The sequence below is a fragment of the Grammomys surdaster genome, unplaced genomic scaffold (genome assembly GCF_004785775.1).
Source record: "Grammomys surdaster isolate TR1022 unplaced genomic scaffold, NIH_TR_1.0 126612, whole genome shotgun sequence".
NCBI classification, from domain to species: domain Eukaryota; kingdom Metazoa; phylum Chordata; class Mammalia; order Rodentia; family Muridae; genus Grammomys; species Grammomys surdaster.
In genome coordinates, this window is record NW_021621401.1 from 3,022,697 (window position 1) to 3,036,018 (window position 13,322).

The 13,322-nt window shown below is 40.4% G+C and overlaps 1 protein-coding gene across 1 annotated transcript in view; it reads right to left on the reverse strand.

Annotated features, from left to right (window-relative positions):
• Nucleotides 1-13,322, reverse strand: part of Crebbp (CREB binding protein) — a 119,094-nt gene that overhangs the window by 82,288 nt on the left and 23,484 nt on the right. The window contains exon 2 of the mRNA XM_028760817.1: nucleotides 4,227-4,936. Within this exon, the coding sequence (XP_028616650.1) occupies nucleotides 4,227-4,936 (710 nt within the window). The remainder of the gene's footprint in view (nucleotides 1-4,226; nucleotides 4,937-13,322) is intronic.

Genomic DNA, 13,322 nt, shown 5'->3' on the forward strand with positions numbered 1-13,322 from the left:
GTCACTTGTCTTTAAGAATCTGTTTTGTTTTGTTTTTGACAGGGTATTTCACTGGACTCGTGTTCACTAATCAGACTAGGTTAGTTGCACCAAACCCTTAGGATCTAGTTATCTCCACCTCCCCAGCTCAGTGTGAATACCAAGGATCAAATTCAGGTCCTCATGCTTGTGTAGAAAGCACTTTACTGATGGACAAACCTCTGCAGATGGAAAAAGTTCTGTGTTTACCTAAAATAATAGCCCTTATCCCTGTCTGCCATGAAAAAGCCTCTGAGGAATATAAACTGTAACCATGTCCTGGCTATGCCCCAGAGATTCTAACCTAACTGGTCAGCAATGAGATTCTGACTTTAAAATTCCTCATGTAATTCTAATGTGTGGCCAGGGCTTAGAACCACATGAGAGTTCAATGTCACCACCATGAACAAAAGCTGAGGAACAGCTTAGGATGACTTTCTAGCACAGGTACAGGTAAATATCAGTAACTAGCACAAAACACAACAGACAGAAGACAAGCCACTATAGCTAAAGAAAGTGCACTGTGACTACTATCAATTAGAAAAAAAACAACATTAGATTGATCTTTGGTCAAAATTAACTTATTTGCTGAGTCTTTCTGTTTGTCAATTGTGAAGGGGTACTTCTTAGAGCACTGTGCTAGGGTTGGAGTGCCCAGGGCCTCATGCTTACTAAACCAAATGCTATGCCACAACCCTGAACCAAAAGTCAGGTCAAGATTCAAGAACTAATTAAGAAACGTCAGAGAATCCTTTCCTTTCCTTTCCTTTTTGGGGAGGTGAGTGTGACAACAGATCTTGCTTACATTGTCTATGCTGAGCTCCAACTCCAGAGCTCAAGCCACCCCTCACCAGCTTCCTGAGCGGCTAAGATACAAGGAAGTGTCACCACATCCAGCACAAAACATTTACAGTTTGGAAGAGGGAAAGTACTTTCGATATACAATCTAAAAACATATAAGGAAAAAATGGATGTTTCCATGCAAACTAAAAACATATCCCTGACACAACACGTGGCAGACATATTGTAAACGTATGAGACTAATTTGATAAATTAAAAAGAGGAAAAACTATTTACTAGAAGTCTTAAACTTTTAATAAATAAAAAACAATAAGCTACAGCTCAGTGGTAGAACACCTACACACATATGTAAATGCCTGGGTTAGATCTCTAGCACTATAGGCAGGCAGACAGGTAGACATGCACTCCCACACACATAAAATAATCTGAGAAAACAATTACTTGTGAATTTATGGAAACATCCTAATAAAAACAATTTGACTAGAATGACAAGTATAAGAATACTGGTATCTAACCACATCCAATGTTGATGAAGATTTAAAACAGGTTCATTCAACATGGGTAATGATAAATTTTGTAAGGTATTTTTTAATGTATATCTATAGTAATATCTATGTTCTTTTTCTTTTAAGTCTTGGTTTTGTTTTAGAGGAGGTCTCACTAGGTAGTCCTGGATGGCCTGGAAATTGATGTTTGTCTCAGGCTGGTCTCAAACTTGGCAATAATCCTCCTAAGCCCCATGAATGCTAGAACTGCAAGGGTATAACCTAACACCTAGCTTGTATCTGTTTATTTTAACTATTCTTTCATTAAAACTTTCTATACCATGGCTGAACAATAAGAGCACCTGCTGCTCCACCAGAGAACTGAAGTTTAGTTTCCATCACCCACAGCAGTACCTCACATGATCCTATTAACTCAAGCTCCGGGGATCTAATGTCCTCTTCTTGCCTCTGCAGATATGCACACACATGTAGCATATACACACAGACACACATACATGTAAATTTAAAAAAAAAAGACTACACTTCCAAAGACTTACCCACCAAACTTGCACAACATGTAGTATGTATAAAATATATCTTAAAACTAAGGCAACAATCTAAGTAACCAGTCCATAAAGCACATCTCCGATACCACATCAGATATTACTACAGTCCTATGAAGCACTACAAACAAGGAACCATATCCAACTTAGGCTGTAATAGAGTTGTCCAGATCTTTTTTAAGTATATAATGCCACTGAACTTCATGTTTAATGAAATGTGGGCTAGTGTTTTTCCTGTAAATAGAAGCTAGAGAGATGCCTCTGTCATTAAGTACTTGCTGGGTTCATTTCCCAGTACCTACATAGCAGCTTGTAGTCACCCATAACTCCAGTTTCAGGAGATCCACCACTCTCTTCTGGTCTCCATGGGCACTGCACACATGTGACACACAGACATACACACAGGCAAACATGCATCTACATAAAATGAATAAATCTCTTAAAACACTTTGTGTTCACTACAGTTTTGAAAAGACTTACTGGGCAGGCATGATGACAATCCCCTGTCATCAGAGCACTTTTATGCAGCAGATGCAGGAGGTCAGTGACAGGTTAAGACCAGCTTGATCTATCTATAGAGTCGTTCTAGTCTAGACAGGGTTACAAAATGAGACCCTCTCTCAAAAACCCAAGTGTGGTCCTTCATAATTTTTAAGGTTATTAAATAATTCTGGGACCAAAAAGTTTGACAACTATTGCATTATGTTATTATGTATATTTTTAAACATAATGCCAGTTCTCAAAAATAAAATTCTTTTTAAACTGATTAGTTTGGAATATGAATTAAAGGGTTCAGCAATTGATCTACCCAGAGGCAATAAGCTCATTAAAACTCTTTCCAATATAACTGTAAAAGGGATGCAGATGTATAGCAAACCATTCTTCTACCGAGCACAACTGTAATTTATGTTTACATCCTCCTTCTACTAACGTTTCAAAAAAGGCAATTGCACTTTTAATGTTGGAAATTACTTCGCTTTTATTTCTTAAGTTAAAAAAAAAAAAAACCTTCTATCTATAATAGCCTCAAGACTTTACACCACTTCACCATGTTCTCCTCAACCCTCCAGGAAATTATATTCTAATAATCTCTTTCTTTCCCTTCTTCAGGTCTAATCAAATCCACAGTTCTACCTAGAATTTGTTAAACTGCACAAAATAGGTATATCCAGTGGCTACCATTCAGAAACCATTGGTCACAAAGCCTCTATAAGGTTTGGTACTTGAATGGCAATCAGCCTGTGTTTCCTTTCTCTGTACCCTTCTCTTCAGTCTCCTTTGTTTTGTTTTGTTTTAGCTACTTCACATCTATCTTGATATCACTGTTCCCTTTTCTCCAAATTCAGATCCTGTTATACACAGCAGTTGCAAGGCTAGTAGCTGTAAATTCCACCTCAGGCCTTTGTAGATTAAGAGATAGAGACCATATAATAGAAGCGCCCTGGAACTACCTAGGGTCGCCCTGGAACTACCTAGGGTCCCAGAGTATGAGGCAATATAACTTCAGTGTGCAAGCCAAGCTCCCAGATAATGCTGGTCCTGATAGTCTGAAGACCCCATTTTGAGAACCATTGTTCTAATGTTTCCACTGGGACACAAGGTTCTATAAATCCCTCTCTCCACTGTCAACAGTGGCAAGAAGTTGACCATCTCGAAAGATAGTTCCTTTATGAATAAAATGGAGACTGTGACAGTAAATATATTCCCAAGTAATATAAAGAAAAGAGCGATCAGGAGGATGTACTTCGTCAGATGAGTAAAGAAGCATCCTTTACCAGATCCCCTGATGCATTAAAAGCTACTTCTCAGCAGAAACTGCTCTTCAACTGTGTGGTGCCATTTCCACATACTTTCCTCAGAAGTTAAAATCTGGAAATTAACATCTTATACCTGTAATCTGAGCACTTAGGCTACAGTAGGAGAACCATAAACCGACAACAACTTAGGCTTCATGGGAATTCAAAGCAAATTACCACTACCACCCCCCAGAAATTTCTTTTTCTATTTTAAAGATAGGAGATAAAGATTTATTTCAAAGGAACATGTGAAACTTTCAAGAGAAGGGATAAAAAGGAGCCACACAGACCCATGTTGTCATGTTATTTGAAAGTAAATGCCCACTGGGCGGTGGTGGCGCACGCCTTTAATCCCAGCACTTGGGAGGCAGAGGCAGGCGGATCTCTGAGTTCGAGAGTTCGAGGCTAGCCTGGTCTACAGAGCGAGTTCCAGGACAGCCAGGGCTACACAGAGAAACCCTGTCTCGAAAAACAGAAAGAGAGAGAGAGAGAGAGAGAGAGAGAGAGAGAGAGAGAATGCCCATCATCATTCAAGAAACATTCAAGCACTTCAGCTCACTTACCTTGGTCATGCCTCCTGCCTGTGCCGAATTCAGTCCAGCATGGCCAGCCATTTGTGGGGAAACCTGTGTCAAGGTCTCAGCCAGCACGCTGCTTGTGGCCCCCTGCATGGCTGGAGCAGGGTAGGGCATTCCAGCTCCCCTTCCTCTTCCAGCAGCCCCAAGAGATCCATTCATGACTTGAGCTTGCCCTTGTTGAGCCTGATTCATTAAGCTATGGCCAGAGTTACTATTGAGAAGGCCTGGGTGGGTCTGGTTGAAGTTAGCATTCATGCAGATCCCAGGTCCAGTCTGTGATGTGGCAGGACTACTGGTCACCAGCCCCACTTGCTTTTGTGCTTGTGGATTCAGTGCTTGGGAGGCAGGGGGAGTGGGCCCAGAGGTGCTGGCTGCCTGTTTGGGCAGGTTGGGTGTTGATGAGTCTCCTGGATTCAGAGGGCTCTTGCCCATGGCACCTAAGCTGGCCATGTTTGTACTGTTCGGCTGCCCCTGAGCCTGGCCACCAAGGCCCTGTTGCACAGGGCTGCTGGCACTCACATTGCCTATCCCTGGGTTGATGCTAGAGCCGCTGCCTCCTCTAAGAAGCTCTGACAGTTGTTTATGTTTGGATGCAGCATCTGGAACAAGGTTCCCACTGTTTAAAAGGCTTAATTCTCCATTGGGGATCAGCTCATCAGGAAGATCATTTTCCAAGTCAAACAATGATCCAAAATCTAGAAATTAAGCAAAAGTGGAAATGAGAATCTAAGAAAACAGCTCTCCAACTGTCATGTTATTATACTCTTAACATAACAGAACATTTCACACAGACTACTAGCATGTCTAGTATTAAACCAGTGATGAAACATTATTTGGGCAGATAAAACAAGGAAAAATATTTTTTTCAAATTCAGAAAAAGGAAACATTAAACAATAATGAGAAAAGGGCCAACTCTTTTTTTTTTTTAAATCATATCCTAAAACAGTAATTAAATTATATGGCATGAGGAAAAACACAGATATACAAGTTAAAGTATAATAATGAGTTTTTAAAAATTCACTAAACTATTAAGATGATTTGAAGATTACAAGTATTAAAAAAAGAAGAACGCAAGTATGAAGCCAGGTATGGTGGTACACACATGTAATCCCAGCATGTGGCATGCAAACGGGACTAGTTCAAAGCCAGTCTTGGTAATTAGAGTTCAAAGCCATCTTGAGCTACATGAGGTTCCATCTCACAAAATAAAAGGAGACATGCAAAAAGTACTTAGACATGAGGCTCTATGAATAGCAAACGAGAGAAAATTAAACTCAACCTACATTATTGCATATTTGAAAGTCAAACTGTTTTTTTTTTTAATATAGTAGAAAATGACATTAGTAGTTTTCAAGGGGCTGAAGATACACGTATAAAAATACGGAAGCTAAAAAGTGGTTAAGAAATAGTTAAACCTTAAAGATCTTTGCACTACATGAGACAAATGATCACAGAGAAAAATGAAGAGCACAGCGACCCCCTATATAAATGAGCAAGGCATAAAAGCAGGCAACCGACCCAAAGGAAGATGATACAGTAAATACATCGGTCTTCCTGGCCAACAAACAAATTAAAATAGAAGCAATTTCCTTTTTCTGGCTCCTTTCAGAGGAACCCTCCTCTACAGTGTAGTTTTACGTGCATCACCTCTATTCCTTCACTCCCCAATCTCCAGTGTACTCCTCAGCTAGTTGCCTGTCTAAGCAAATGTAAAGAATGTAGTGTACAAACTACATACACCACAATGTTAGCTATAACACGAAAGAAAAAAAAAAGAATCAAAATAGCAATAACTAAAGGCAATTCAACCTAATGAATACAGGTGATGTACCAGAACCCCAACTCTACTCTAGGTCTCCACACTAGCTGTACAGTTTGGATACCTAACTCAGCCTTTCTGTATCTCACTCTCTTCATCTGGAAGATAGAGCAATAATGACTCCTATATAAGTAGGGGTGCTATGGGTACTAGATGAATAAATGAATGGATATCACTGAGCTCTATCAGTAATATAAACATAACAAGAATTGGCTTTTACAGTTTGGCTGTGGTAGCTTACACCTTTCATCCCAGCACTGAAGAAGCAGAGGCAGGTTAATCTCAGAGTTTGAGGCCAGAGTGGTCTACACAGTGAGTTCCAGGACAGCCAAGGCCACACAGAGAAACCCTGTCTTGAAACAAGAAGTAGCTATTACAAAGCATAATAATTATACATTATAAAACTGTTTTAAGTAATTATGATGACTATAGAAATATAAAGTTGTATGTGTATGTTATTGAAAAGCATAAAAATGGGAAAGTATAAACAAATGTCACTAGAGTGAGATCAGACAATGGCTAATGTAAATACTGGTAACACAGTGAGGCGGCAGCGAGTGCAATGGTAAATTTGGAAGTTATCTTTAAGCTTGACACCCATCTACCATGCCTTTAGAAATTTAAGAACCTTTTTTCCAGGGCAGCAGATCATACACACTCTAGCTGCCCAATCCTCTTCTACCACCACCACTTTTCACTACAGACAAACTCATGGGGTTCTGGGGTTCTTAGGTAGCTGCCTAGGAGTTTGCTTTGAGAAAGGGTAGCATCTCCCCTGGCCATAGGAGAAAAAAATAGGCAAATAAGTCAAACACCACAACTGAATTCTGGTGCAGGAAACACAATCCCACCTAAGGGAACATCTTAGCCAAGACCATCTGTTAAAGTTTTTCTTCCCTATTAGCAAGGGTTGTTCAAAAAGAAGTCTCCCTTTCACCACTAGATTTCTCCATGGGCCAACAGAAATCATCTTGCAACCAGATGAAAAGTCAACTCCATCCATCTATACTGTAGATGAGGACAGAAGGGAAAAAAATGGCAACATCTAAGTTAGTAGAAAGTTAATCGATAAGGTCAAAGAGATGGCTCAGTAGTTAAGACCATGTACTGATCTTCCAGACCCCAAGGTTAAGTGCCAGATTCCACATCAGACAGCCCACAAGAGCCTGTAAGTCCAGCTCCAAGAGGATCTAATGCTTTCAGCCTTCACAGGAGCGCACATGTGCACGCATGCACACACAAAATTAAGAAATAAAATGGGGGGAGGGACAGGGTGTTTGTGGAGGGGTAACTGGGAAGGGGGATAACATTTGAAATGTAAATAAATAAAATAACCAAAACAAAAAAGAAAAATAGTTTTGGTTTAGTTTTTTTTTTTTTCAAGACAAGGTTTCTCTCTGTAGACCTGGCTGTCTTTGAACTCAGGGGCCTACCTGTCTCTGCCTCTCAAGTGCTAGGATTAAAGGCATGTGCCACCACTGCCCAGCCAAAGTTAAGTATTTTTAACAACTGAACTGGTAAAGTCTAGACTGTTGAATTATCTATTTCTGGAACTTTCTACCTTCAAGTATCTTGTTTTATGACAAAATACACTTTACAGAGTTAAAACCATTTACCTGGACGTTTGATTCAGCTGTTTTAGCCAGTACCTCTGAATACACACTATTTTTTAGCCATTAACACAAGTTAGAGATGCCATGTAGATCAGTAATCCTTCTGTATCTGCTCTTGGCTGCAAACCACACTCCAGCTCTACACAGATACTCAACCATAACTGTGCAGACTTTCTTCAGGCTTTCCCTACAGAAGTCCCTTTTTAACCCCTGAACCTACTCGCCTAGCAAGTCAGTTCTAGCACATAGCTGTATATTCCCACTTGGTTATACTGAGTAAGGTACTAAGTGCAGAAGGAGCACACACAGGCAGATGGGTTTTGCAGTACTACAGACTAAGTTGTGAACAGGAAAGTCCTTTTCTAAGGACTTCAGTATGTCCTCTAAGAACATCTTTTTATACATAGTCACAGTACACTTGTCAAATTCATAATAAGCCCTTTCTACTATAGGCAATGTTTTATGTGGTTCCTTCCAGATTTTGCTTCCCCACCCTACAACATTTCTCTCTCTGATACACACATGCACACAAAGGTTCACACTTACTCTCTATTTAGTGCTTTAAAAAAAAAAAGCTTCATTTTAAATTATGTGTATGTAGCAGGGAGAGAGGTGTATACATTTATTCAGTGCAGGAGGGGACCAGAGGAGAGCTGGAATAAGACACTCAATATGGGTGTTTGGAATCAAACTCCTTTGCAAGAGCATATCCTTCTCTTTTTTTTTTGGGGGGGGGGGGGGGGGGGGGGGGAGAAAGGGGGCTTTTTAAGACTGAGTTTCACTGTGTGGCCCTGGCTGTCCTAGGATATATGTAGACCAGACTGGACTCGAACTCAAGAGGTCTGTCTGCTTCTGCCTCTTGAGTGTTGGAATTAAAGGCATGTGCCACCACTGGCCCACACCAGTACCCATTCTTAACTGAGCTATCTTTCCAGCCAATTTTTCTGCAGAAATTCCTTCATACAGGGTGCCTCTTCAGGGTCAATTTCAAGAAGGGAATCTGATCCTGGAAGGGCAGACAAACCAGACAGAAGACTCTCCTGACTAATCAGCACTAGACTCCAGCCTCAGCCAGTACTTCTTCAATCTCCCTTTTTCAATGTAGTTCTCCTCAATCCTTTACCAAGAAAATGGAACTTCATCCAAACCAGTTAAGTCAAGCATTATGGCAAAATCAGGTTTCCTTCCAATCTGCCTGGGATGGGGATGAAGAGACCATGTCAAACACTGTGATTCATTCAGCAAACACAATTCAAATATGTTAAGTTTGTGGCAACCTAAGAATTTTCTATGCACTCTTGTAAGCATTTCAAGCATTCTTCCCAGAAGAGGGAGATGAAGACAAAGAACAGGAAATAAAGCCAAAAGAAATGTTCCAGTAAATTCCTAAGAGCCATGTCAGGGCCCCTGCTTGATAGTGAGCAATGGAAAAGCTGAAGCCAGGAGTTCAGGTCCCTACTTAACACCTGGCCATTGGTAGGAACTATTTATTTTCTTCACTCTAACACCCTCATCTACAAGAAGAGACAATCACATCAAAGAGTTACAAAATGACAAAAGATGGACTAGAAAATTCTGTGCCAGATAGGGGTTAATTCATAATCCCCTGAAGACAAAGAGGTGTGATGATACACACCTTTAATGTCCCATGTCCAAGGGGCAGACAGGGGCAGAGGGATCTCTATGAGTTCCAAAACAGCCAGGGGTACATGGTCAAGCCCAATCTAAAAATCAAAACCAAAAACCAAAAACCGAAAACCAAAACAAAAAATCTTAAGTACAAATTCACTCTAACAATTGTTTACCTTTACTATTTGCCTACTACTCTACCATTCAACAATCAGACCAGTTTCCACTTACATAGTATTCTACTACTTAACAAATGCACAAACACTTTTATTATTTCGAATAGTGCTTTCCCTGATAGTTACCTTGGTTTCAATTTTTACTAGCTTGTTCCCATTTTGTCTTTGTTGATCACTTTCCTCAGTGTAGCCCTGGCTGTCCTGGAACTCACTCTGTAGACCAGACTGGACTAGAACTCAGAGATCCACCTGCCTCTGCCTCCTAAATGCTGGAATTAAAGGGTGCAACAATCCAAACATTAACAGCAGTTTGGGTGCGGCAAGAGTTGAGCAATTACTGCATCCTCACCTACCAGTTAAAACATATGAATATGTGTACATCTAATTGTCCTAGGTGTAGCTTTGGGTTTTTTTTGTTTTGTTTTGTTTTGTTTTGTTTGTGTTGAGCCAGCATCTCACTATGTACTCCTGACTGGCTTGGAACTCACGAAGTAGGTGTGTAGACCAGGCTGACTTAACTCACAGAGATCTGCCTGCCTCAGCCTCGAGTATGAGTGAAAGCAGCAAGCCAGTACATAGCTGTGTGACAAAGCACACCTAGGCTTTCTGCACATAATAGTGTCCCAACAGTGAGCTGAGAGACAGTAATCCATCCCTCCCTAAGTATCAGCTCAGAGCTACCATTTCCAATCCCAGATACAATCACCAAAGCCCTGGGAGAATGCAAAGCTGAAGCAGCATAGATAGAGGGGACACCTCCTTCCAGGCCCTTTTCCGTGAGCAGAAGTTGAGGTCACACAACAGATACCAACATCTCTTGTCATACTTCATGGCTAGAAACAAGAATGTTCCCAATGCTGAGGCTTCCTGTCTTATCAACTTGAAATCCATCCCTTTAAATAAGCTGATACACTAGAAAATGAGCTACAGTTTCCCCGTTTCTACTGAACCACTATGAAGCCAAGGAGGTACATATGTGGAAAGAGGAAAGTACAAGGACTTAGGACACAAAACCACGGCCAAGTAAAATAAACAAAGGACACTCTGCTGCTAGTTCAGAAACCCAAATCATGCCTGTAGACCTTGCTCAGGCACCAATCACTTCAAAACACTCAAAATGGTACCCTACCTGAGCTGTGAGCCAGAAAAGGTGGGTACACATCTATAGTCCCAGCACTGAAAAGGCTAATTACAGGACTGCAAAGTACAGGCCAGAAGAGTCAAAACAAACCTAGGGCTGGCTCAAGAGAAAGAAGAGAAATGTAAGAAGGAGGGGAAGGAAGAGGGGAAGGAGGAGAGAGAAGGGTGGGGAGAAGGGGAGAAGGAGGTAAGGAAAAGGAAAGAGGAGGAGTGAAGGAAAAGAAAAAGACAATGACAGAAACATCAGTATCTCAAATTTAACAGTGAACAAACTACCGCCAGATACTAAGAGAAAAGAAAACTGTTCATTTCACAGACTCAACCACCAGGATTGGCCAAGCACAAAGGCCTGTGACTATAGTCTTAGCCACTTAGACAGCAGAATCCAGAGGATTACCAACACAATGAGACTGTCCTTAAAAAGACCCAAGTGTAGAAATATACAACTGTAATCCAAGTTATTCAGGGGGCTGAGACAGAATTGAAAGCTCAAGGCTTTGTCAATTTACCAAAAATAATAAAATAAAATTGGTTAAATCAGATACGGCTCAGCAGTAGAATACTTGTCTAGCATATTCAAGGTCCTGGATTAAATTCTCAGAACCCCAATCAACGAAAAGCAAGTAACTGGCTGAATCAATGTGTGCAGCCAACAGTATCTGACAGCAGTTACAAATCTACACCAGCCATCAAATCACACACAACACATCTTCTTTGGGTTTTCTAAAATATCCCCTTTTCTTGCCTAGCACAGCATACATGATACATAATCCCAGCACTTGAAAGGTGATGAGAGGTTCAAAACCAGTCAATGCTACATGAGATACTGTCTCAAAACTCAAAAAACAAAGTCAAACAATCAATAAAAACAGGATCTTGAGAGATAGTTCAGTTAGTGAAATCCTTGCTGAATAAGCACAGAAGACCAGAGTTCAAACCCTAGTACACAACGAAACAAAACACCAAAAAGCTGGAAGGTACAGTGTTGTTCATCCTAGCACTGGGAAGCACAGGCAGATCTGAGACTCACTGGCCAGTCAGCCTAGCCTAATTAGTGAGCCTCAAGTAAGCTCCTGTTTTAGAAGAGGACAGAGCTCCAGAGGCATGACACCTGAAGGTGACTTCTGGCCTTCACACACATGTACAAATATATATGCAACATACACACATACACAAACACAACAAAAATTTAAAGCCAAAAATACGGTACTATCTTAAAACCTTTTGTTTTCTTTTGCATTACATTTGGAGACCCAAATTCTCTGAACTGACAGAATTAGCATTTATATCAAAGCATGATGACAAGCCATATTATCATACCTTCTGCTGGTCAGAAGAATGAGCTCTTATGCTCTACACCATACCAAATGAATGATTAAGTTATACTACCAACTTCACTTTTTACCTCAGGAGGGTGCAATCTCAGTGAAAGCACTGAGAAGGAAGTTATATGTCTAGCTCAGCACTGTTAACTTAGTGCCGTGGGGTAAGAGGTTAGTATTAGGCATTCAATAAACATCGTGTGTGCATCAATTATGCAAAGCCACTTTTAGCAAGTTCTTATCTAGGAAAAGTTATAAAACAGTAATTTTTTTTTTTTTTTTTTTTTTTTTTTTTTGGTTTTTCGAGACAGGGTTTCTCTGTATAGCCCGGGCTGTCCTGGAACTCACTCTGTAGACCAGGCTGGCCTCGCACTCAGAAATCCGCCTGCCTCTGCCTCCCGAGTGCTGGGATTAAAGGCGTGCGCCACCACCGCCTGGCTAAAACAGTAATTTTAACATTACTACATTTTAAAACAAAAGTAATAAATTCTCTTGGAATGTTACATTGTTTGACTCATCTTTCCCTTTCCACTTATATTCCAGAGGGGTTCTGGTGTCCTAGAATCCTTCACTATATGGCTATACCTCAGCATCGATGATCATAGAACCTAAGGCTGACACAAAGACTAGCCATAAAGGAAGAAATGGTAGTGAGAAAAATAAATGATGTGGGGATTTTTTCCATTTTAATTATGTGTATGTGAAGGGAAGAGGTATGTACACACAAATGCATGTGCCTTCAGATGCCAAAACAAAGGGGCACTGGATCCCGTAGAGCTGAGCTGCATGTTACTTGTTGTAAGCCAACCAATGTGGATGCTGGGAACTAAACTGTGTCCTCTATAAAAGCAGAAAAGCTTCCTAACTGTTGAACCATCTCTCCAGCCCAAGACTGTTTTATTACACTCGTATTTCCCCTAATTCCAGGACTGAAGTCATTTCCTGGGAGTATTTTGTCTCCCCACCCATTCTTTGTTTCTTTCTAATATCTGTGAAAAAAAATCTGCTTTATTTCATTTTCCAGACACCTCTAGGTTTTCTTTTGACGTTTATTTATACTATAACTGACTACTAAAATGTTCCTCTCAAATCTTTTAAAAGCTGAGCACTTCTCTACTCCACCACCCTAGAAACTAAAAAGAAATTTTTAATTCCCAAAACACTCCTGGGTACAATCTGAGGTAATGAATGTCTACTAGCTCAATTAAACCAGTCCAAAACACACACACACAGACACACACACACACACACACACACACGTATAAAAGATTTGATGTTATATATGATAAAATACGATTCTGTTAAAATTCGGAGCTTGTTTTTTGGGTTTCTGTTTGTTTGAGACACTGTCTCATTGTGTAACTCTAGCTGATCTGACTAT